The sequence below is a fragment of the Oncorhynchus keta genome, chromosome 33, assembly GCF_023373465.1.
Source record: "Oncorhynchus keta strain PuntledgeMale-10-30-2019 chromosome 33, Oket_V2, whole genome shotgun sequence".
Classification (NCBI taxonomy): domain Eukaryota; kingdom Metazoa; phylum Chordata; class Actinopteri; order Salmoniformes; family Salmonidae; genus Oncorhynchus; species Oncorhynchus keta.
The window spans coordinates 14,073,936-14,098,363 of record NC_068453.1 but is presented as its reverse complement, the minus strand read 5'-3'; the positions used below and the strand labels follow the sequence as shown (position 1 = coordinate 14,098,363).

The 24,428-nt window shown below is 44.8% G+C and overlaps 1 protein-coding gene across 2 annotated transcripts in view; it reads left to right on the top strand.

The window, feature by feature from the left end:
* The window catches only part of efcab6 (EF-hand calcium binding domain 6), a 39,578-nt gene that overhangs the window by 5,756 nt on the left and 9,394 nt on the right, over positions 1–24,428 (top strand). The window contains exons 4-16 of one of the 2 annotated variants that reach the window (XM_035758078.2): positions 288–550; positions 681–747; positions 7,487–7,623; positions 8,170–8,288; positions 8,485–8,621; positions 9,229–9,377; positions 9,751–9,852; positions 16,872–16,962; positions 17,922–18,224; positions 18,301–18,381; positions 18,578–18,738; positions 20,923–21,136; positions 21,375–21,489. In XM_035758078.2, coding sequence (XP_035613971.1) covers positions 288–550; positions 681–747; positions 7,487–7,623; positions 8,170–8,288; positions 8,485–8,621; positions 9,229–9,377; positions 9,751–9,852; positions 16,872–16,962; positions 17,922–18,224; positions 18,301–18,381; positions 18,578–18,738; positions 20,923–21,136; positions 21,375–21,489 — 1,939 coding nt within the window. The remainder of the gene's footprint in view (positions 1–287; positions 551–680; positions 748–7,486; positions 7,624–8,169; positions 8,289–8,484; positions 8,622–9,228; positions 9,378–9,750; positions 9,853–16,871; positions 16,963–17,921; positions 18,225–18,300; positions 18,382–18,577; positions 18,739–20,922; positions 21,137–21,374; positions 21,490–24,428) is intronic. The other variant, XM_035758079.2, reaches the window with a different exon arrangement.

Below are 24,428 nucleotides of genomic sequence, written 5' to 3'. Positions count from 1 at the left end.
ACCATCCAGCCCCAGAATTACAGCTCAACCCACCTGACGCTACACAGGCAGAACCCTGCTCTTACCGTCTGACGCCATGGAGATGTCATTACTCTTCACTTTGGTTGTTGTGGGCAAAAGTCTGGAATTGCTCAGAAGTTTTAGGGAAAAAAATGGATTTAAATTTCAGCATTATTATTATGCTTATGATGAATGTGATCATCATCACCATCGCCATCCTTGTCCATTTTCTACCAGTGATCCAGATACGCTGAGTAAACAGTCTGGATTTGTTTTGTCTCCTGTAGGTGTCTAAGAGAGACAGTGTAACGGTGGACTACATGGACTTTCTCAGGAGGTACAGCAGGGTGACTACAGCACAGAGACCCTACAGCTCTACAGCACAGAGACCCTACAGCTCTACAGCACAGAGACCCTACAGCTCTACAGCACAGAGACCTTACAGCTCTACAGCACAGAGACCCTATAGCTCTACAGCCTCCTCTACAGCACAGAGACCCTACAGCTCTACAGCCTCCTCCACAGCACAGAGACCAGACAGCTACCACAGGTGGGCACACCCTTACACTGTAACGCGCATAGGTGAAAATACTATCTGTGTTACATGACCCTATGGTTGGTTTGGTTCAGCAGGTTGACCTCTCTCTCTCTCTCTGTTTGTCTGTATGTCTGTCTTTCAGGTGTGTCTCTGGATCAGACCAGAGGGGTATGACCCTGACTGAGATACAGCAACGCCTCAAACACAAGGTCTCGATGACACACACACACACGCACACACGCACACACGCACACACACACACACACACACACACACACACACACACACACACACACACACACACACACACACACACACACACACACACACACACACACACACACACACACACACACACACACACACACACACACACACATAAAGACACTAATGCACACTTTGTTGTTTCAACACAAGCCTGGAGAAGATAGATACCACTCTATATAAAAGGGAGGTGACAAACATGACAAAATGACATGTCTATGTGGGCGGTGAAGTGAATCACCTGTGAAATTGAGATGGAGATGTTTTTGTCATGTCAACATAATAATGTCAATATAATAATGTCTCCAGAAGAATGTACAGCACACATAGGAGGCATACTACACTAAACACAAATATATACGGAACATGTGTTGGTCCCATGTTTCACGACATTAAATAAAAGAACCCCCTGAAGGGTTCCTGATTAAACAGGATGATCATTACGTAGGTGCACCTTGTGCTGGGGGCAATAAAAGGCGACACTAAAACATGCAGTCTTGTCACACAACACAATGCAAGAAGTGTTGAGTAAGCGTGCAATTAGCATGCTGACTGTAGGAATGTCCACCAGAGCTGTTACCAGAAAATGGGATGATAATTTCTCTACCATAAGCCGTTTTAGCGATTTTGACAGCACGTCTAACCGGCCTTACAACCGCAGACCACGTGTATGGCGTCGTGTGGGCGAGCTGTTTGCTGATCTCAACGTTGTGTACAGAGTGCCCCATGGTGGTGGTGGAGTTATGGTATGGGCAGGGATAAGCTATGGACAATGAACACAATTGCATTTTATAGATGGCAATTTAAATGCACAGAGATACGGTGACGAGATCTTGAGGCCCATTGTCGTGCCACTCAGCCGCATCACCTCATGTTTCAGCATGATAATGCACGGCCCCATGTTGTAAGGATCTGTACACAATTCCTGGAAGCTGAAAATGTCCCAGTTCTTCCATGGCCTGCATATTCACCAGACATGTCACCCATTGAGCATGTTTGGGATGCTCTGGATCGACGTGTACGACAGTGTGTTCCAGTTCCCGTGAATATCCAGCAACTTCGCATAACCATTGAAGAGGAAGGGACAACATTCCACAGGCCACAATCAACAGCCTGATCAACTCTATGTAAAGGAGATGTGTCTCGCTTCATGAGGCAGGTGGTCACACCAGATATTGACTGGTTTTCTAATCCACGCCTCTACCTTTTTTTTAAAGGTATATGAACAGATGCATATCTGTATTCCTAGGCATGTGAAATCCATAGAGTAGGGCCAAATTAATTTATTTCAATTGACTGATATCCTTATATGAACAGTAACTCAGTAAAATCGTAGAAATTGTTGCATGTGGCGTTTATATTTTGGTTCAGCGTATAACGCAACCATCTGTATTTGCATTTTGCAGTGCATATGTTCCAGATATTAACTAGGTTGTTTATTGTGATGTGAAATAGAGGATTGTACTAAATATAATCAGTGGTTAGATGAAGCCCTCAGAGGTTGGGGTTGTCACAGTTCTGTTCTGTTGGGCTGTACGACAGGCTGCTGTGCAGTGGGTAATGTAGTAATGTACAGTGCCGTTGGAAAGTATTCAGACCCCTTTACTTTTTCCACATTTTGTTACGTTACAGCCTTATTCTAAAATGGATTAAATAAAAGATCTCAGCAATCTACACACAATACCTCATAACGAAGCGAAAACTGCTTTTTAAAAATCTTTGCAAATGTATAAAAAATAAAAAAACAGAAATACCTTATTTACGTAAGTATTCAGACCCTTGAGCACAGCTGCATCCTGTTTCCTTTGATTATCCTTGAGATGTTTCTACAACTTGAATGGAGTCCACCTGTGGTACATTCAATTGATCGGACATGATTTGGAAGGCACACACCTGTCTATGTAAGGTCCCACAGTTGGCAGTGCTTGTCAGAGCAAAAACCAAGCCATGAGGTTGAAGGAATTGTCCGTAGAGTTCCGAGACAGGATTGTGTCGAGGTACAGATCTGTGGAAGGGTACCAAAAAATCTCTGCAGCATTGAAGATCCCCAAGAACACAGTGGCCCCGATCATTCTTAAATTACAGAAGTTTGGAACCACCAAGACTCTTCTTCCAGCTGGCCGCCCGGCCAAACTGAGCAATCGGGGGAGATGGGCCTTGGTCAGGGAGGTGACCAAGAACCCAATGGTCACTCTGAAAGTTCCTCTGTGGAGATGGGAGAACCTTCCAGAAGGAAAACCATCTCTGCAGCACTCCACCAATCAGGCCTTTATGGTAGAGTGGCCAGACGGAAGCCACTCCTCAGTAAAAGGCACATGACATCCCACTTGGAGATTGCCAGAAGGCACCTAAAGACTCTCAGACCATGAGAAACAAGATTCTCTGGTCTGATGAAACCGAGATTGTACTCTTTGGTCTGAATGGCAAGCGTCACTTCTGGAGGAAACCTGGCACCATCCGTACAGTGAAGCATGGTGGTGGCAGCATCATGCTGTGGGGATGTTTTTCAGCGGTAGGGATTGGGAGATTAGTCAGGATCGAGGTGAAGATGAACAGAGCAAAGTACAGAAAGATCCTTGATGAAAACCTGCTCCAGAGCGCTCAGGACCTCAGACTGGGGCTAAGGTTTAGCTTCCAACAGGACAACGACCCTAAGCACACAGTCAAGACAACACAGGAGTGGCTTCGAGACAAGTCTCTGAATGTCCTTGAGTCGCCCAGCCAGAGGCCAGACTTTATCGAACATCTCTGGAGAGACCTGAATCAAAAGGGTTATACCTGGAACCAACAAGGGTTTGTCAAGGGACAGCCGAAGAACCCTTTTAGGTTTCTAAGAGTATACATCACAGCTCAGGTCAGTCACACGTGTGTGTGTGTATGTGTGTGTGTGTACGTGTGTGTGTGTTTATGAGTGTGTGAGTGTGTATATGAGTGAGTATGTGTGTGTGCATGCGTGTGTTTGCCTGCATATATGAGTGTGTGTATATATGACAGTGGGTGTGTCTCCGGTCACTCTCTGATGAGTCGTCTCTGCAGAGCATGGTGAGTCTCAGAGTAACAGCTGTGGCTGGTAATGAGTGATACACACACACATATGATGAAGTACCAGTCACAGCTGTTTACCCTGCACATGCGCCTCACTTATCAATATTCCATGTAGACCGCAGTCCCCCTCTTACCTCCCTCCTCTGATACCTCCCACCTTTACCACCTTGGAGAAGTGCAGAGGGAGAACATTGGCTCACCTCTGGAGTAACCATCCAAGAACCGTTGAATGAGGAACACTCTCGCTTTCTGGGGTCATTGGGTTCTCTCGCTGTGTTTATCTCGCTGTTGATCTGAGTGGGCTCTCTATGTGTTTCGCTGTTCCTGAACTTCTCATTCATTCCCTTCCTCTCATTCAATCAATAATAATGTTGTAAGTCCAACTTCCCTCATGCTTAACTTCAAATGCGTCCAAAATAGGTGTAGCTATGTCACCTTGAGTAGAGGTATATGCTTTGAGTTTCAGTTTCTCTACTTTCCCTAATCCCCCTCTATCCCCCTCCGTACCCCCACCTCTACCGACATGCTCTGACCAGAGAAGAATTACCCCCTTAACTGACAGACACACGTAAAGGCAGCAGCACTCTTCTCTCTGATCTACTCTCTCTCTCTCTTTTCTTCTCTTTATGTTCCTCCCTCTCTCCCGTTCCCCTCTCTCCCCTCTCCCTTTCTCCCTCTCTCTCCCTCTCCCCCCTCTCTGCGTCACTGTGATTTCTCTTCTTAACTTCTATTTGTGATCCACCTCCCTTCATTCCTTTCTGACTCTCTCCCTCCGTCTCCTCTTTCATCGCTCTCTTCAGAGAGCCACCCGCATCCCTCTGCTTGTCTCCTACCCATAATTCACGGTGACAGGAAAGGTTAGATTGCGCGTGGAGGAGTTCTGGTTGACAGAAAGAGGAGCGGGAACACTATTTAGGCCTGTCGTTACACACTGTTTACAAGACATCTTCAGAGTCCGACCTCGACTCACACTCACACATCTCCACACAATTGACCCTATGACACTGTAAATAATAACAAGTTACTGTGGCTTCCCTGGCTTTGTCAGTTTGAGATAGAGAAATATACATTTGCTTTAGTCATTTAGCAGACGCTCTTATCCAGAGTGACTCACAGTAGTGAGTGAATAAATATTCATACTTTTTATGTATAAAAATATACTATAACCAGAGGAGAGACAAAGTAAGAAGCAGGGAATTGAGAAAAAAGGGAGAAAGAGCGAGAAACAGAGACAAGGAGAGAGAGATCGAGAGACAGACAGACAGAGAGACGATATGTAGCCAGTCACAGTCTGTAACCCATCCCCAAATGCCCCTTTGAGTGACTAGATCTGTGGCTGTGTTATCCATCTCGTTCTAACCAGCTCACAAGGACACACACACACACACACACACACACACACACACACACACACACACACACACACACACACACACACACACACACACACACACACACACACACACACACACACACACACACACACACACACACACACACACACACACACACACACAAAGATGGATTAACATATAACAGGCTGGTAAACAAAAACAACAGAGCTTTCGTTAATTAACGAGCGCAGGGCCGGCCGGGCGGGCGGGTGGCGAGGGGCGCTCACTGTGGCACCATGCCAGGCCCCAAGCCATGCCAACCTGAAACACAGCTGCCTAATGGTGAACTGGCACTGGCTGGGACAGGGATGGGAGACTAGGGAGGAAGGGATGGGAGAGAGCGAGGGAGAGGATGGGATGGAAGTGGGGGAAGGGGATGGAGGGAGAGTTAGACAGAGGATGTGGAGATAGAGGGATGGGAGAGAGAGGACACGAAAATGATGGAAGCAAGGGAGGTGAGAAAGACAGAGAGAGGAAGGGACACAGAGAGACGGAGGAAGAGAAAGAGAGACAGAAAAGCAGGGAGAAAGAGAAAGCAGGAAGTTAGCGAGAGCGAGCAAGGAAGAGAGGGAACAGAAAAGGAAGAAACAAAGACAGATAAATGGAGAGAGGAGAGGGGGAGTAGCCGTAGTCCGTAGTGTGCAGAGAGAGGAGATAGAGAGATAGCGATAGAGAGATAGCACTGGAGATTGGATGATGATATACCCATGTCTCTGCTCATTAATAGTGTAAGCTCTCCTCTCTCTTTCTCCTTTGTGATTTTAACACATTTCTAATTAGCACAGAATCCTCTTCGTTTGGGAGAGGGGATGGAGAGATGGGGGGATCATATTTATATCTGTCTTTAATAAATTCCCTTTCATTTGATCTTTTTTTAAACACGACACGACTGTATAGCTAGCGTTTCCTTTCCCCTGACTCCTTTCCCCTGACAAGAGGTAATTGGTTTGCTTGTCTGAAAGCTTTCATAGTTGTCGAAGTTGTTAGATTCTACAAACAGTGGGAGATTTTTTGGGAAGTTAACAACAGGGAGCAAAGAATCAAAAGGCGGACTCAAACGACTTTGGAATCGGGTCTTGAATCAGTATTGTTCATTATGATACTCAAAATGATGAGACGCTAAAGGGTACTTACTATATGATGCTAACATTTTAGGTCAGATAAGGTGACTTGGGTGGTGTTCGTTAGGGAATCCAATGGAAAACGTTTTAAAAATGTTTTGCAACGAAACATGTTCAGGTCGTCCCTACTTATTTCAGTCCATTTTCTTCCTTTTGGTGCCTAATGAATACGACCCTGAGGGTGTTCTATCAGCTTGTTTTCAGTCTATCCTTCTCCATTTGGAAGGACAGTATTATGTGCAACACATTGCCGTATAGACAATGTCAGTGTGTTAGCCCATTGGGGAGAGGGAGGCTCCCCTGCTTGTCTTTCAGGGAGACGTTTGGTAGCGCTGCTAATCAGAGTGCAATTAGACAGAGAACTCTTTGGGCGACAGAAAACTCTGATTACCCAAGAGTCAACGGGGTATATTTAGTATCTATCTGTTCCTGTTCTTCCATGGTTGCCGTGGCACCCCGAGCTATGAGCTGAAGTGTGGAGGAGAACGAGGAAAGATGGAGGAAGGAGTGATCACACAGTGGCTCTAAAGGACACTCCCCATAGCTAACCCATCACCGTTTACTTTATGGCTAGTCAACCTATAGATGTACAGCATACTGTACTTATCACCCACAAATGTTACCACTTACCACCTGTAACCTACAACTACCTACAAACAGAAATGTAACCCCTCTAGAAGGACCCCAAACTCAAACCCATCTATCTGCCCTAACCCCTCATGAAACCATTTACCCCAAAATAGCACTCCAACTACCCCCCATTAACAATCACAAAATAAGTCTGACATAAGTCTGACTTAAATCAGTCTGTATTTAGCCTCCAAACCCAAACCTACCTATCTCTCTGACTCAGCCTTCATCCCTCTAACATCCCTCCCCTTCCCCTCTGCTCCGTCTCTGTCTCTCAGAAGTCTGCAGTACTTGTGTTTACACCCTCCCCTCTCACCCCAACACGGTGCTTTGGGGAACAGAACACACTCTGCTCTGCATCAACAGATCAAGGCTTCAGAATCAGAGGCGTCAATACCACTGCTTGTGCAGATGAAAGTCAGAGAGCTTCAGACAGAGTTTAGGAGTTCACACAGACACTTGTGAGTTGTTTTCTTGGTTTTGAAACTCTGCAGATTGGGAGCAACCTGAAGAATGTAATCCGGGCCTTTCGTCTGTTCGACTACAACCGAGACGGACAGATCCAGCAACACGAGCTGCGCCGGATACTGGAGAACTACTGCTTCCCCTTATCACAGAGAGACTACCAGAGGTGGGAGAGAGGGTCCAGTACATACAAGCATGCACACACACCCATCATGGATGATGGATCCAACTATTTCCAGTACTCCCTACGGTCAGAAGTAATCTTTTGGAATGGACATGATAACTAATGATAACTTTGTGGTCAGTCCTTTGTCTTCTCATTGAGAGAGAGCTAATTGACTTTGGGCCCTGCAGTCAAATCCACTCCAGAAACGTCACCCAACTTTTAGTGATGTGACTCTAGAGGATTCTGTGTGACAGGTTCATTTAACATGGCTTTAATTGGTTTCAGTACTCAGGAAGATCTCTCTCACTTTGTCTCACTGTCTCTCCTTTTTTCTATATCTTCCTCTCACTTTTTCTCTGTCCCACTCTCTATCTCTCTCACACACTATCTCTCTCTCCATCTTTTCCTCACCCTCTCTCTCTCTCGCTCTATTTATTTTCAGCACATATCTCACAGTGTTGCCCCTCTATCTCTCATTTCCTTTTCTGATCTTCGGTTTACTTACCCAATAAAACGGACTATGATTTGATCTCCTCTCCACTGCAGACTGTGGACCCACCACAGCCCTAACAACATGGCAACCATGTCCTACAAAGTGTTCCTGGAGAAGCTGGGCCTGGAATCTAACAAGTGCAGGAAGCTTGTCCCGGAGCCTCCAAAGCTAGGTAACGTAGGGGTCTTATTGTATGATAGGAGGGCGTGATAACTCAAATGACTACAATCAGTTCATAAGGCACTCAAATAGCTGTTTAGAGACACACAGACCCGCAGACAAATATACACAGAGTTTCAACCATTGAGCTTACAGCCGAACACTTTAATCTGTCTTGGCTATGACTTATGACATTGTTTGTTTTACAGCGTTGGGCTGGCAAGAAATTAGTCCCCCAGACAAGACAAAACTGAGGAACAGAGCCTTGTCCCAGAATGCAACAGGAGATACACAGGAGATCCAAGGCCTGACTCAAGATGAGCTGCAGACGCTCTTCCTGGAAAAGGTAGAATATTCAACTTTGACGGCACCATGATAAAGTATTGTGGCCAACTCAGTGGAGAAAATAGCATAACAGAGATTATCCACTAGCTAAACAATTGGCCAACTGCACAATGACCTTATCAAGGTCACTGTTGAAAAGTGAAAGCATCACATGATATGATTGGGATGATACCATCTTTCCAGATTGGTTTAAGCTATGACAGTGTGTGCATTTGCGTTTTTGTATGCGTGCATGCATGTATTTGTACGCTCCTGCTTGTGTATGTGTGCATAGTTGTGTGTGTTTTTTTCTTGTTTGTATGTCACCATCTGGCCCTGTTCCGTGCGTTATCCTCTTAGATGAGACAGAGAGAGGAAATTGGCTCTAAGTGGCGCGCTAGTATGCGTCGCGACAGAGGGAACACTTCTCATTAAAATGTTTGCCCAGAAAAATCTGCTCCTGAGTTAGTGTGTTAATCATGACTAATTTGTGGGAAGGCAGCAGCAGTGTAGTACTGCACTTCATATGGGGGTGAGCCCCACAGCGTTGACTCACTTCCTGTCATTAGTGTTGTGTGTCTACTCCCCAACGTAATGTGTGTGTGTGTGTGTGTGTGTTTCTCTGTTAGTTGTGTGTGAGCTGTACCCTAGTGTGGAGAGCACTGCAAGCGTTTGATGTCACCCAATCTGGACTGGTGTCACAGGAAGACCTGAGGGCCGTCCTCAGCAGCTTCCTGTTTCCCATGAGCCTCAGCACCTTCCAGAGCCTGACTTGCCGGTATGAAAGTGAACACAGTGACACGGTTAACTTGACTACAATGTTCTCTTTCTGTTACCAATTCCCTGCTGGTGACTCTTATCAGCAGCTCACAACACTTTCCCGTTTTATCTCGATTAACCCAGAAAAATATTTGGTCAGATGCTCGATTGTGTTTACGTAGTTTGTCCACGAGAGATTATTTCAAATTCCCACTCCCCATCCCCCAGGAGCGGTGCCTGAGTCTAGCAGGGGAGCACTTCCTCTTCCTTTGTTTCCTTCACTGCTTTCTGACATTTCGTTATCCAGAGTCTCAATGTTAACAAGATTTTTTGCATTTGTTTTGCATTTGTTGTGTGTTTGTTTGTTTGTGTGGTATGTGCGCATGCTGTAGTTTTGGGGTGAGAGCAACAGGGCCTGTCAAATGGAAACAGTTCCTGGGTCAGTTTCAGGGTCCAGTCACAGAGGAGGACTACACCACTCCTCAAACAGAGAGGTCAGTTATCAATTCAATTCAATTTCAATTCAAGGGCTTTATTGGCATGGGAAACATGTGTTAACATTGCCAAAGCAAGTGAGGTAGACAACATACAAAGTGAATATATAAAGTGAAAAACAACAAAAATTAACAGTAAACATTACACATACAGAAGTTTCAAAACAGTAAAGACATTACAAATGTCATATTATATATATATATACAATGTACAAATAGTTAAAGGACACAAGATAAAATAAATGAGCATAAATATGGGTTGTATTTACAATGGTGTTTGTTCTTCACTGGTTGCCCTTTTCTCGTGACAACAGGTCACAAATCTTGCTGCTGTGATGGCACACTGTGGAATTTCACCCAGTAGATATGGGAGTTTTTCAAAATTGGATTTGTTTTCGAATTCTTTGTGGATCTGTGTGATCTGGGGGAAATATGTCTCTCTAATATGGTCATACATTGGGCAGGAGGTTAGGAAGTGCAGCTCAGTTTCCACCTCATTTTGTGGGCAGTGAGCACATAGCCTGTCTTCTCTTGAGAGCCATGTCTGCCTACGGCGGCCTTTCTCAATAGCAAGGCTATGCTCACTGAGTCTGTACATAGTCAAAGCTTTCCTTAATTTTGGGTTAGTCACAGTGGTCAGGTATTCTGCCGCTGTGTACTCTCTATGTAGGGCCAAATAGCATTCTAGTTTGCTCTGTTTTTTTGTTAATTCTTTCCAATGTGTTAAGTAATTATCTTTTTGTTTTCTCATGATTTGGTTGGGTCTAATTGTGCTGTTGTCCTGGGGCTCTGTAGGGTGTGTTTGTGTTTGTGAACAGAGCCCCAGGACCAGCTTGCTTAGGGGACTCTTCTCCAGGTTCATCTCTCTGTAGGTGATGGCTTTGTTATGGAAGGTTTGTGAATCGCTTCCTTTTAGGTGGTTGTAGAATTTAACGGCTCTTTTCTGGATTTTGATAATTAGTGGGTATCGGCCTAATTCTGCTCTGCATGCATTATTTGGTGTTTTACGTTGTACACGGAGGATATTTTTGCAGAATTCTGCGTGCAGAGTCTCAATTTGGTGTTTGTCCCATTTTGTGAAGTCTTGGTTGGTGAGCGGACCCCAGACCTCACAACCATAAAGGGCAATGGGCTCTATGACTGATTCAAGTATTTTTAGCCAAATCCTAATTGGTATGTTGAAATTTATGTTTCTTTTGATGGCATAGAATGCCCTTCTTGCCTTGTCTCTCAGATCGTTCACAGCTTTGTGGAAGTTACCTGTGGCGCTGATGTTTAGGCCAAGGTATGTATAGTTTTCTGTGTGCTCTAGGGCAACAGTGTCTAGATGGAATTTGTATTTGTGGTCCTGGTGACTGGACCTTTTTTGGAACACCATTATTTTGGTCTTACTGAGATTTACTGTCAGGGCCCAGGTCTGACAGAATCTGTGCATAAGATCTAGGTGCTGCTGTAGGCCCTCCTTGGTTGGTGACAGAAGCACCAGATCATCAGCAAACAGCAGACATTTGACTTCGGATTCTAGCAGGGGGAGGCCGGGTGCTGCAGACTTTTCTAGTGCCCGCGCCAATTCATTGATATATATGTTGAAGAGGGTGGGGCTTAAGCTGCATCCCTGTCTAACCCTTAAGCTGCATCCCTGTCTAAGCCAATTTGACATTTGCTCAGTTCATTGTTTTCATTGAGGAAATGTACGAGTCTGCTGTTAATAATAATGCAGAGGATTTTCCCAAGGTTACTGTTGACACATATTCCACGGTAGTTATTGGGGTCAAATTTGTCTCCACTTTTGTGGATTGGGGTTATCAGTCCTTGGTTCCAAATATTGGGGAAGATGCCAGAGCTAAGTATGATGTTAAAGAGTTTTAGTATAGCCAATTGGAATTTGTTGTCTGTATATTTGATCATTTCATTGAGGATACCATCGACACCACAGGCCTTTTTGGGTTGGAGGGTTTTTATTTTGTCCTGTAACTCATTCAATGTAATTGGAGAATCCAGTGGGTTCTGGTAGTCTTTAATAGTTGATTCTAAGATCTGTATTTGATCATGTATATGTTTTTGCTCTTTATTCTTTGTTATAGAACCAAAAAGATTGGAGAAGTGGTTTACCCATACATCTCCATTTTGGATAGATAATTCTTCGTGTTGTTGTTTGTTTAGTGTTTTCCAATTTTCCCAGAAGTGGTTAGAGTCTATGGATTCTTCAATTGCATTGAGCTGATTTCTGACATGCTGTTCCTTCTTTTTCCGTAGTGTATTTCTGTATTGTTTTAGTGATTCACCATAGTGAAGGCGTAGACTCAGGTTTTCTGTGTCTCTATGTTTTTGGTGGGACAGGTTTCTCAATTTCTTTCTTAGATTTTTGCATTCTTCATCAAACCATTTGTCATTATTGTTAATTTTCTTCGGTTTTCTATTTGAGATTTTTAGATTTGATAGGGAAGCTGAGAGGTCAAATATACTGTTAAGATTTTCTACTGCCAAGTTTACACCTTCACTATTACAGTGGAACGTTTTGCCCAGGAAATTGTCTAAAAGGGATTGAATTTGTTGTTGCCTAATTGTTTTTTGGTAGGTTTCCAAACTGCATTCCTTCCATCTATAGCATTTCTTAATGTTACTCAGTTCCTTTGGCTTTGATGCCTCATGATTGAGTATTGCTCTGTTTAAGTAGACTGTGATTATGCTGTGATCTGATAGGGGTGTCAGTGGGCTGACTGTGAACGCTCTGAGAGATTCTGGGTTGAGGTCAGTGATAAAGTAGTCTACAGTACTACTGCCAAGAGATGAGCTATAGGTGTACCTACCATAGGAGTCCCCTCGAAGCCTACCATTGACTATGTACATACCCAGCGTGCGACAGAGCTGCAGGAGTTGTGACCCGTTTTTGTTGGTTATGTTGTCATAGTTGTGCCTAGGGGGGCATATGTGGGAGGGGATGCTGTCACCTCCAGGCAGATGTTTGTCCCCCTGTGTGCTGAGGGTGTCGGTTCTTGTCCGGTTTACATTTACATTTAAGTCATTTAGCAGACGCTCTTATCCAGAGCGACTTACAAATTGGTGCATTCACCTTATGACATCCAGTGGAACAGCCACTTTACAATAGTGCATCTAAATCTTTTAAGGGGGGGGGGGGTGAGAAGGATTACTTTATCCTATCCTAGGTATTCCTTAAAGAGGTGGGGTTTCAGGTGTCTCCGGAAAGTGGTGATTGACTCCGCTGTCCTGGCGTCGTGAGGGAGTGTGTTCCACCATTGGGGAGCCAGAGCAGCGAACAGTTTTGACTGGGCTGAGCGGGAACTGTACTTCCTCAGTGGTAGGGAGGCGAGCAGGCCAGAGGTGGATGAACGCAGTGCCCTTGTTTGGGTGTAGGGCCTGATCAGAGCCTGGAGGTACTGAGGTGCCGTTCCCCTCACAGCTCCGTAGGCAAGCACCATGGTCTTGTAGCGGATGCGAGCTTCAACTGGAAGCCAGTGGAGAGAGCGGAGGAGCGGGGTGATGTGAGAGAACTTGGGAAGGTTGAACACCAGACGGGCTGCGGCGTTCTGGATGAGTTGTAGGGGTTTAATGGCACAGGCAGGGAGCCCAGCCAACAGCGAGTTGCAGTAATCCAGACGGGAGATGACAAGTGCCTGGATTAGGACCTGCGCCGCTTCCTGTGTGAGGCAGGGTCGTACTCTGCGGATGTTGTAGAGCATGAACCTACAGGAACGGGCCACCGCCGGTTCTGGCATTTAGGTCGCCACAGACTAGTACATGTCCCTGGGCCTGGAAATGATTGATTTCGCCCTCCAGGATGGAGAAGCTGTCTTCATTAAAATATGGGGATTCTAGTGGGGGGATATAGGTAGCACACAGGAGGACATTTTTCTCTGTTAGGATAATTTCCTTTTGAATTTCTAGCCAAATGTAGAATGTTCCTGTTTTGATTAATTTAATGGAGTGAGTTAGGTCTGCTCTATACCAAATTAGCATACCCCTGAGTCCCTTCCCTGTTTCACACCTGGTAGTTTGGTGGATGGGACTACCAGCTCTCTGTAACCTAGAGGGCAACCAGTGGGTCTGTCTCCTCTATACCAGGTTTCTTGCAGGATGACAATGTCTGTATTACCGATTTCTTTGGTGAAGTCCGGGTTTCTGCTCTTCAGGCCAAAGGCAGATGACCTCAGGCCTTGGATATTCCAGGATGATATAGTGAATGCTTTTTGTTCCATAGAGTGTCCAATGTTGTTGGTCGTGGTTTGGCCTCAGGCCAGTAAGTGTGAGCAGAGCCTGCTGAGCATCTGGTACATGCCATTGGCTTGGGCGAGTGTGAGAGTGGGGGTTGGAACTGTTTGCCCGCTCACTACCTGGGCGTATGTGTGGCTTCCATGTTGAGGCCCTCTTTGCGGGGGTGGGGTGCATGGGGTGGGCAGGAGTAGCATAGGTCTGATCTGAGGGGGCCTAAATGGGGTGTGGGCATGGTTGACGTGGGGGGGTGTTGATTGGTTGGGGTGGGGGTGTGGATGTGTCTGGGTGTGCGCTGGTCTGGATGTAATTCCTCTTGGCGTGGGTCCTCTATGTGTAGGTCCAGGGGGGGTCCTGCAGGTCTGGGAGGGTGTCTTGCTGGTCTGGGTGGGGTGTCTATTGATCTGTTGCTCCTGTGTGAAGTGTTGGGGATACGTTTGAGAGCGATGTCCTTTAGAGTTCGGGCAAAGGTGGGCACTGCTGCCTTGTAGAGGTGGACCTGGTCATAGAGGCTGTTCAAGTCCAGGGTGGAGTGGTGGGCCAGGAAAACGTTTGGTTTTGAGGCACAGTCACGGGAAATACTTGCGTTTACCCGCTGTATTGTGGCAGGGTGGAAGTCTTTTCGTGGTAGCAGGGTGGAGATAGCCACTTGTGCGTTGGGGAAAGTAGAAGAAGCCTTTTCAATCACTCCCTTCAGTGCTGTGGCCACTCTTTCTTGCTGTGCTCTCAGGTCGTTTGTGCCTGTGTGTATTATTATGTGGCTGAGTGAGCCTAGTTTGGCCTCAGACAGAAGGTCTAGGGCACTCTGGGTGTTTGGACACCAGAGTTTAGACACACTGTGTTTGGGAAAAAGTTTTTTTTCTTCTATATATTTCCCATTTGAGTCCATAAGTAGTACAATCTGTGTCTTGTGTTTGTCCTCAGTGGGTGTGGGGGGGTTGTCAGAAGGGCTATCAGGCAGGCTGACAGGGGGTGCTCAGAGGGGGTGAGAGCCGCTGGGCTTGGGGTTCTTCATTTGTCTGTTCTGCTGTGATGTCGACTCTATGGTCAGGGTCTGGTGTGGACTGTTCTGCTGTGGTGTCGAGACTTTTGTTGGGTGCTGAGGTGGGCTGTTCTGCTGGCTTCTCTGTGGGGGTGGCCACCTCTCTAGTGGGTTGTTCTCTGTCGCACGCCGTCCCCCTCAACCTCTCCTCCTTCCCCTCATCCTCTCCTCCATCCCCCTCAACCTCTCCTCCACCAGCAGTCTGACACTCTCCTCTAGTGCTCTGTTCTGCTCCTCTTTCTCCTGTTGTATTTGTCTCACCACTGTCCAAAGTGCAGATATGTCTCTGTCCACCTCCAGCTCTCCGGGTATGGTTAAGGGGCTGTTGTTGTGCTGGACTGTTGTCTGGGTCTGTGCTGACTGAAGTGTAATTACCTGCTGTTCCAGCTCCACCTGCCTTATCTCCAGCTGGGTGAATTTGTCCTTCATTTCAATGAGGGAGTGGTATTCTGTGCTGGGAGGTTGACTCTCTGCTGGGGGTTGCTCGTCTGTGGGATTACATAATGAAGAGGTCTGGTCTGACCCGCTCGGTGTGGGGGTATCTTTATCAAGGGAGAGCTTCTCCTGCTGGGCTAATTCTTTGATTAGGTGAAAGTCCAGCTGAAACTGTTTGGGATTACCCTGTACAATTACTGTTCCGGACTTATAGATATTTATATTACTTGACTCAGAGTCCTCGTTATCAAGTATTCTGAGTTTCCACCCCTCGTTAATCCCCGCTCTCGTAACAAAGGGGTAGTGTGCTAATATAGCACTGTGCCATGCCAGGGGATGGTTTGTGTGGAAGATAAGGTTGCTGATGTTCCCATTTTTGTAATAGTCAGCAAAAAGTGTCTCTTGATTTTCCATAAGGAGCTTCATTTTGTAATCTTTTCTTGACTTATCATTCTTTACATGCAAAGGGTACTGTATTTTAATTACCTCTGAACAGCGGGAGGGAGCCTCTAAGGCCTCTCCATTTGGTTGGGGTAGACTGTGACTCTCCTGCCATTGTTGGGCTAATGGGCTTTGACACCTCTCACTTGACACGTCAATGCTAGTTGAAGCTGTATCAAGCTTGGCAGAATTATGTTAGAATTCAGTCCTTATAAAGTAATGTTGTGTATTTTTCTTCTTGGCTTTTGGCTTTTAAAATATAGTTTCAGACTAAACATTACTCACTCAGTTCCGGGTTGGATGGTGTTTTCAGGTTTCTGTTGTTTTCTAGAGAAATAAATAGTAGAAATAATCTCTCCTTCCAGGTGATTCCTCTCTTCTCTCTCTCTCTCTCTCAGGTTGTAGGTTTTAAGTTTTGATTTGAAGTCGGGGTTATGTTCCCTCCCCCCCCACTCTCTCTCCCTTCCCCCAGTATGTGTTCTCTGACCCTCCCTCTCCAAGTTTATCTAATCTCCCTGCAGGAGCTAATCTGATCCTGTCTCTCTCTCTCTCTCTCTCTCTCTCTCTCTCCCTCTCTCTCGCTCTCTCTCTCTCTCCCTCTCTCTCTCTCCCTTCTCTCTCTCTCTCTCTCTCTCTCTCTCTCTCTCTCTCTCTCTCTCTCTCTCTCTCTCTCTCTCTCTCTCTCTCTCTCCCCACCACTCCCGGATCTGAATTCTATACAAGGAACATATTCCATACTACTTTAGGATGTTCTATTATATATCTCTATTTCATGACATCTGGTTCTGGACTTCCAATACACCTTTCACTCACTATCGACCGTCCTCTCTCGCCATCTTTCCCAATCTCTCTCTCCTCCTCTCTCTCATAGGGTTCCAGAGATACCTGACGCAGAGGAGGGCCATCAGAGTCTGACAGAGTTCTACCCTATACTGAAGAGAGCCTTTAAACAGTTGGACAGGGTAAGAGACAAGTCCTCACGATGGAGTGGAACAAGGGACAGGAGAACTATAAGAACTACCACAGCGTAAAAGATTTAGAGAAACACAGTACTTCAGCAGATTACAGATAGGCAGACTGTTAGATGCAGCTATTGATGTCCAGAAATGGAGTTACGTATGGCCACTAGTTACACACTCAGTCACCATATGTTCACTTGACAACCATGTGCGACATCAACATCATCATGCCTCAAGTTCTATGTCCAGATGCTCAAATCACTCCACATCAGCCGTATGAAACGTGATAGTCACACTAAACTTTAGTGGAGAATATGTCTTCGATTGATTCACAGCGATGTTTGATGTTGATGGGCTACAGCAATACACAAAAAAATCATTGGTGTCCAAGTTTGAGCGTGTGTGAAGCCTATCCCAGAAATGAAATCAAAACATATCCGTCAGAAACTCCTCCTTTTATGGCACTAAAGAAAGAACAACATCCCCCCCCATCAACTGTTTTAATAATCAATTCTGTGGGTACTAGATCAAACATGGCGTCCACACACACCTCCCGCCAATAATTTGCTTTTCCAGACAGGCAGGTTGGAAGCCAGCCTGCATGTGTTTTAGACAGACTCTGGGGAGAAGTTGTGTTAGGCTGGGATGACGTACGCTGATGCACAATGTGTCTCCGTGTGATTCACCAACCAATATAAAGGTACTCCTGTTAAAAATGACACAAGGGCAACAGACGGCTGGCTAATGGTAAAATAACACTTTTACACAAGCCTCTGGCTGCGAATGTAAGAAGATCACTTTTGAACACCAACGTAGAGCAATTAATGTTTCCTAACTATTTTACACAAAAACACTTCACATTTCAAAACTGGGGCTTCAAGCACAAATGTAAAGGCAACTCCTACACCTATATCCTAAATGAGGAAGAGAACTCAAAGAGGGGGTGTCATGTCTCTCTTCAGGGTAGGATAGGGAGGATCACCAGGGCAGACCTTCGTCAGGCTTTGGAAGTCCCCCAGTATAACCTGAGGGGTCCCCAGGACTCCTGGTCCAGCCGCAGGGAGCCCTACACCCCCAGGCCCCGTCTGAGCCCAGCCCAGGTTAGAGAGCTCCTGATTCTGCTGGACCCAGAGCACACTGGGGTCATCACTCAGCCCAGCCTGGAGCTGCTCAAACCCAGGAGGGTGCACTCTTCCCCGGGGAGGGAGACACTACACACCCCTACTGGAGGATGGAAGGAGGAGATCATGGAGGATGCGGCTCAGGTACAGGAAGTTCAGTGTGTGTGTGTTTGTGTGTTGATGTGTTGGCACATGATCATGTGTGTGTCTGTTGACTAAGGAGGAGCAGAGGGAGTTGAATGAGACTCAGTATCCACAGTGGATTGAAAAGGCACCCACGGCAGCAGACAAATGGACTACCGTAAATAAACTGCAAAACACAACATAGCACAGAAAAAAATGGCTGTTTTCACCCATTTTAGTATGATGAATAATGAAACATAGACATACAGTTCCTCTCTGTTGTGTTGTGTGTGTATTGATGTTTGTATTGATGTTTGTATTGATGTGTGTATTGAGGTGTGTATTGAAGGGTGTATTGTGGTGTGTGTCTGCAGGTGAAGGGCTTGCTGCGTGATAAGCTGAGTGATCAGATAGGTCCCATGCTGGAGGCTTTGGGGGACTGTGACCCTCGAGAGACAGGATCTGTTCGCAATGAAGACCTGAGAAGGATCATACAATGTTACGGCCTGCCCCTCTCACACACACACTTCAACAAGTGAGCAACCAATCCCTCTTGTAGACACACACTTCAGCAAGACTTAACATCCATCCTCCAAAAATGATGAAATATAAAAACGACTGATTACAATTTGAACTGGTGAATAGACGACTCTATAGGTAGATTTAAAAAAAAATATTAATTGAAACTCCATACATTTTGAAGAATACAAATTAAAATGTGCTACAAAAATCTATACATCCTTTGTAAAAATGTTAGCACACTTCATTACCTTCTAATTCTTACAGAACATAGAGGTTATACAGTGGCTTGCGAAAGTATTCACCCCCTTGGCAATTTTCCTATTTTGTTGCCTTACAAACTGGAATTAAAATGGATTTTTTGTGGGTTTGTATCATTTGATTAACACAACATGCCTACCACTTTGAAGATGCAAAATATTTTTTATTGTAAAACAAACAAGAAATAAGACAAAAAAACGGAAAAATTGAGCGTGCATAACTATTCACCCCCTCCCAAAGTCAATACTTTGTAGAGCCACCTTTTGCAGCAATTACAGCTGCTAGTCTCTTGGGGTATGTCTCTATAAGCTTGGCACATCTAGCCACTGGGATTTTTGCCCATTCTTCAAGGCAAAACAGCTCCAGCTCCTTCAAGTTGGATGGATTCCGCTGGTGTACAGCGATCTTTAAGTCATACCACAGATTCTCAATTGGATTGAGGTCTAGGCTTTGACTAGGCCATTCCAAGACATTTAAATGTTTCCCCTTAAACCACTCAAGTGTTTCTTTAGCAGTATGCTTAGGGTCATTGTCCTGCTGGAAGGTGAACCTCCGTCCCAGTCTCAAATCTCTGGAAGACTGAAACAGGTTTCCCGCAAGAATTTCCCTGTATTTAGAGCCATCCATCATTCCTTCAATTCTGACCAGTTTCCCAGTCCCTGTCAATGAAAAACATCCCCACAGCATGATGCTGCCACCACCATGCTTCACTGTGGGGATGGAATTCTCGGGGTGATGAAAGGTGTTGAGTTTGCGCCAGACATAGCATTTTCCTTGATGGCCAAAAATCTCAATGTTAGTCTCATCTGTCCAGAGTACCTTCTTCCATATGTTTAGGGAGTAGCCCACATCTCTTTTGGTGAACACCAAACGTGTTTGCTTATTTTTTTCTATAAGCAATGGCCTTTTTTGGCCACTCTTCCGTAAAGCTCAGGTCTGTGGTCCTATGGACAGATACTCCAATCTTCGCTGTGGAGCTTTGCAGCTCCTTCAGGGATATCTTTGGTCTCTTTGTTGCCTCTCTGATTAATGCCCTCCTTGCCTGGTCCGTGAGTTTTGGCCCTCTCTTGGCAGGGTTGTTGTGGTGCCATATATGAACCATTTTTTAATAATGGATTTAATGGTGCTCCGTGGGATGCTCAAAGTTTCTGATATTTTTTACAACTCAACCCTGATCTGTACTTATCCACAACTTTGCCCCTGACCTGTTTGTAGAGCTCCTTGGTCTTCATGGTGCAGCTTGCTTGGTGGTACCCCTTGCTTAGTGGTGTTGCAGACTCTGGGGCCTTTCAGAATAGGTGTGTATATACACTGAGATCATGTGACAGATCATGTGACACTTAGATTGAACACAGTTGGACTTTATTTAACTAATTATGTGACTTCTGATCTTATTTTGGGGCTTCATAGCAAAGGGGGGGGGGGAATAAATATGCACGCACCACTTTTTAAATTTCTTTTAGAAGTTTTTGAAACAAGTTTTTTTTTTTCACTTCAACAATTTGGACTATTTTGAGTATGTCTATTACATGAAATCCAAATAAAAATCTATTAAAATGACAGGTTGTAATGCACCAAGGGGGATGAATACTTTTGCAAGCCACTGTATGTTGTTTGTTGTCCTGTGTACTCTAGGCTGTGTGAGGCTGGTTTAGACCCAGGGTCATGCAGGGTCAGGTACAGACAGTTCCTCAGGGCCCTGGGCCTGCCTACAGGAGAGACACAGACAGGCACTATACACTACCCCCGCAAGGGCTCTGGCAGGTATGGAGAACAGAGGCAGAGAGATAGAAGAAGGTGAGAGATAGAGGGAGAGAAAGGTGGTCAGACGGAGACAGGGGGTCCATAATAACAAAGGGTAAAGTTAAGTAATAGAGGCGTTAGAGAGGAAGTGTCTTTTGTTCTAATGCAACATGTACTACATTTCTGACACGAACAGACTGAACTATCAAGCCCAGAATGCCTTGGTGAACAACAAGCCAGTGCGTTCCCCCAGCGCCACTGTGGGGGGTCCAAGGGTTCGCATGGTGGAGAACATTATGTTCAGGAAGCTCAAAGAGAGGCTGGACCACAGACATGTTACCCTCAACGACCATATACGGGCAATGGCCAGTAGCTCAGACGGAATGCTGTCGTTGAGAGATCTAAAGAAGGTCAGAAGGTCAAAACAGTTGTGTATACTTGACCTCTACTTGACACCTGGTGTACTTGAGCTCTGCTCTCTCAGGGCCTTGACAATAGTGTTCCTCTATGTGAGCCACAGTTTCTTTTTATGAAGATTATATCGCTATACAGTCATTATTATAAGTATCTTATCCGACACCTTTGTATAGGACATGCACCTTGTCCTAATGTAGTCCCAACCTATTTCCTTGTTATCAACATTCCCAGATACTGGATGACAGCTGGATCACCTTGGATGAGAAGCAGTTCCGCAAGCTCAACGTATCGCTTGGTTTCAAAGACGGAAAAATTTCCTGTTCGGCTTTCCTGGATAAGTATGATGGTACGAGTCAAGTGTGAATCTTAACTTGCCATGGTCTAGAGACTCAGACTGATCTCTAAATTAGTGTCCTAGCAAGGGGAGATAAAGAGAGGGTCATTCCACTTGAAAATCCCTCAGAAATCCTCATCCCCTCCCCAACCAGCACCCCACCCACAGCGATCAAAGGCTACCCCCCTGCTTCCTGTGAAATGATGTCTCTGTTAGCACATGACTCATTGGGATTATAAATATAGTTTTATACAAGCTCTCCATCTCTCATTGGTACAGAGGAGAGGAGAGAGAAGCAGAATCCCTCTTATTGCTGACTGTTTGGGGTAATTATGAGCTTTGGAATCAGAATGGAAGCAGCAGGGCACCACTCTAATTTGTATCCTCGATTTAATATATATTTTTTTACATTAAACAGAATCAGGACCTAAACTTAGACATGTTTGCAAAGTGCAACATTTGTGTTTTAAAGGATTTGGAGAGAAAAAGTGCCAAGATCCTATTTAGAAATGGGTGAGGCAGTTAAAGGACTACCGACGTCGGCAGTTGTGAGGGGTCCTTTTTCTGTGTGAAAAAAACACAAACGCCTAATCCGAGTGGAAATTATAACAACATTCTAATTTGTTGATGTCAATTTCAGACACTGAAATTGCATTACAGTGACCAGTAAATAACATAAAAGGGCATATTTTACACAAAAAGACAACAAACTGAAATGAATCCTTAAACCTTATCAATAAATATAAGAGGATAGTCTCAGTTATTAATTTTGTGCCTGACATTCTTCCTTTTTTCCTTTTGCAACTGGGAACATTAACATTTGACATGCCAAGTTGAATTCTTGGAAGTCAATAAAATAACAATAAGGACGACATTAAAGGAGCAATCTGCTGTTGTTGCATCCATTTTTGCGACTTATAAATTCATGACATGTACCCCTTGATTCTTGAAGAATATAACTTATTACATACGTTTTTTGCAAGGGCTGCGTCTCAATCCACCACATCCACCACATCTGCGGTGGAAGGTGGCCAAGCTACAGTGATGTTTGTCAGACCATGAAACATCCCAAAAATCAGTCCTCTCACGAAAATGTCTGTAGCATCCTAACGATTTGGCATACAAACTATTATGACAACTTCACAGAAAGGGGAGACTCTCACGAAGGAGTTCTCCATTTTGACTTGTTTGTAGGTAACCCATACATATAGAATTATGGAGGTAGTTTGTTCCAACAAAAATAAGGGGTTAAATATGTGTCCCAAAATTTCCTGAGCTTTCTTATATCTCCTACAGTAGATATAGGGCCGACACTTCAATACTTTATTCCTTATAATTTATTATTCAACTGTCTTTTTTGCCATTTATGAATGTGTTGTTCACTGCGTTTTAATGGGCTATAGTTGTAAAGACCAAACTCAATATTTAATCAAATAATTGTGTACATTTTCTTTTTATACCTAAAGGGGTCCTAAAATTCTAAATCCAATAGCTAAATGATCCATGGTTTGACCATCCTAAAACAATTCCATATTTTAGCTTAGTAACCCCCCCAACGGCATAGACTTTTAGAGGTTAATGTCTCATGAGCTTCGTTCAACTGCCATACCCCATCACCCCATCACATCATTGTTTTACGCCAATGTTTGTAAACAAAGCAAATGTAAACAAACTGTATAGCTTCAAAACATTGGTTACAATCAGTCCTTGCATCCATAGCTTTGTCTGTCCATTTGAGAGTGGTCCGAAACAGTGGCGGGAAACTTTTAGTGTTATTGTTTCTACTCCGGATTTCCCCTTTAATGTGACAAATGTAAAAGTCCAATGCAGCTGTTTTTATCTCAATATCAAATAATTTCTAGGTAACAATTAAGTACTTAACTGTGATTGTTTTCAGTTAAAAGTGCCAAAAAGAAACAAAAATATACTGAACAAAAATATAAATGCAACATGTAAGGTCCCATGAGCTGAAATAAAGATCCCAGAAATGTTTCATACACACAAAATGCTTATTTCTCTAAAATGTGCACAAATTTGTTTACGTCCCTGTCAGTGAGCATTTCTCCTTTGCCAAGATAATCCATCCACCTGACAGGTTTGGCATATCAAGAAGCTGATTAAACAGCATGGTCATTACACAGGTAAAACTTGTGCTGGGGACAATAAAAGGCCACTCTAAAATGTGCAGTTTTGTCACACAACACAATGCCACAGACATCTCAAGTTTTGAAGGAGGGTGCTTTTGGCATGTTGACTGCAGGAATGTCCACCAGAACTGTTGCTAGAGAATTGAATGTTAATTTCTCTACCATAAACCGCTTCCAATGTCATTTTAGAGAATTTGGCAGTACATCCAACTGTCCTCACAACCGCAGACCACGTGTAACCATGCTAGCCCAGGACCTCCACATTTGGCTTCTTCACCTGCGGGCTCATCTGAGACCAGCCACCTGGACAGCTGATGAAACTGTGTGTTTTCACAACCAAAGAATTTCTGCACAAACGGTCGGAAACCATCTCAGGGAAGCTTATCTGCGTGCTCATCGTCCTCACCAGAGTCTTGACCTGACTGCAGTAACCAAATTCAGTGGGCAAATGCTCACCTTCACTGGCCACTGGCACGCTGGAGAAGTGTACTCTTCATGGATGAATCCCAGTTTAAACTGTACTGGGCAGATAGCGTCGTGTGGGTGAGTGGTTTGCTGATGTCTACATTGTGAACAGAGTGCCTCATGATGGCGGTGGGGTTATGGTATGGACAGGCATAAGCTACAGGCAACAAACACAATTGCATTTTATCGATGACAATTTGAATGCACAGAGATACTGTGATGAGATCCTGAGACCCATTGTCGTGCCATTCATCCGCTGCCATCACTTCGTGTTTCAGCATAATGCACAGACCCATGTCGCAAGGATCTGTACACAACTCCTGAAAGCTGAAAATGGAT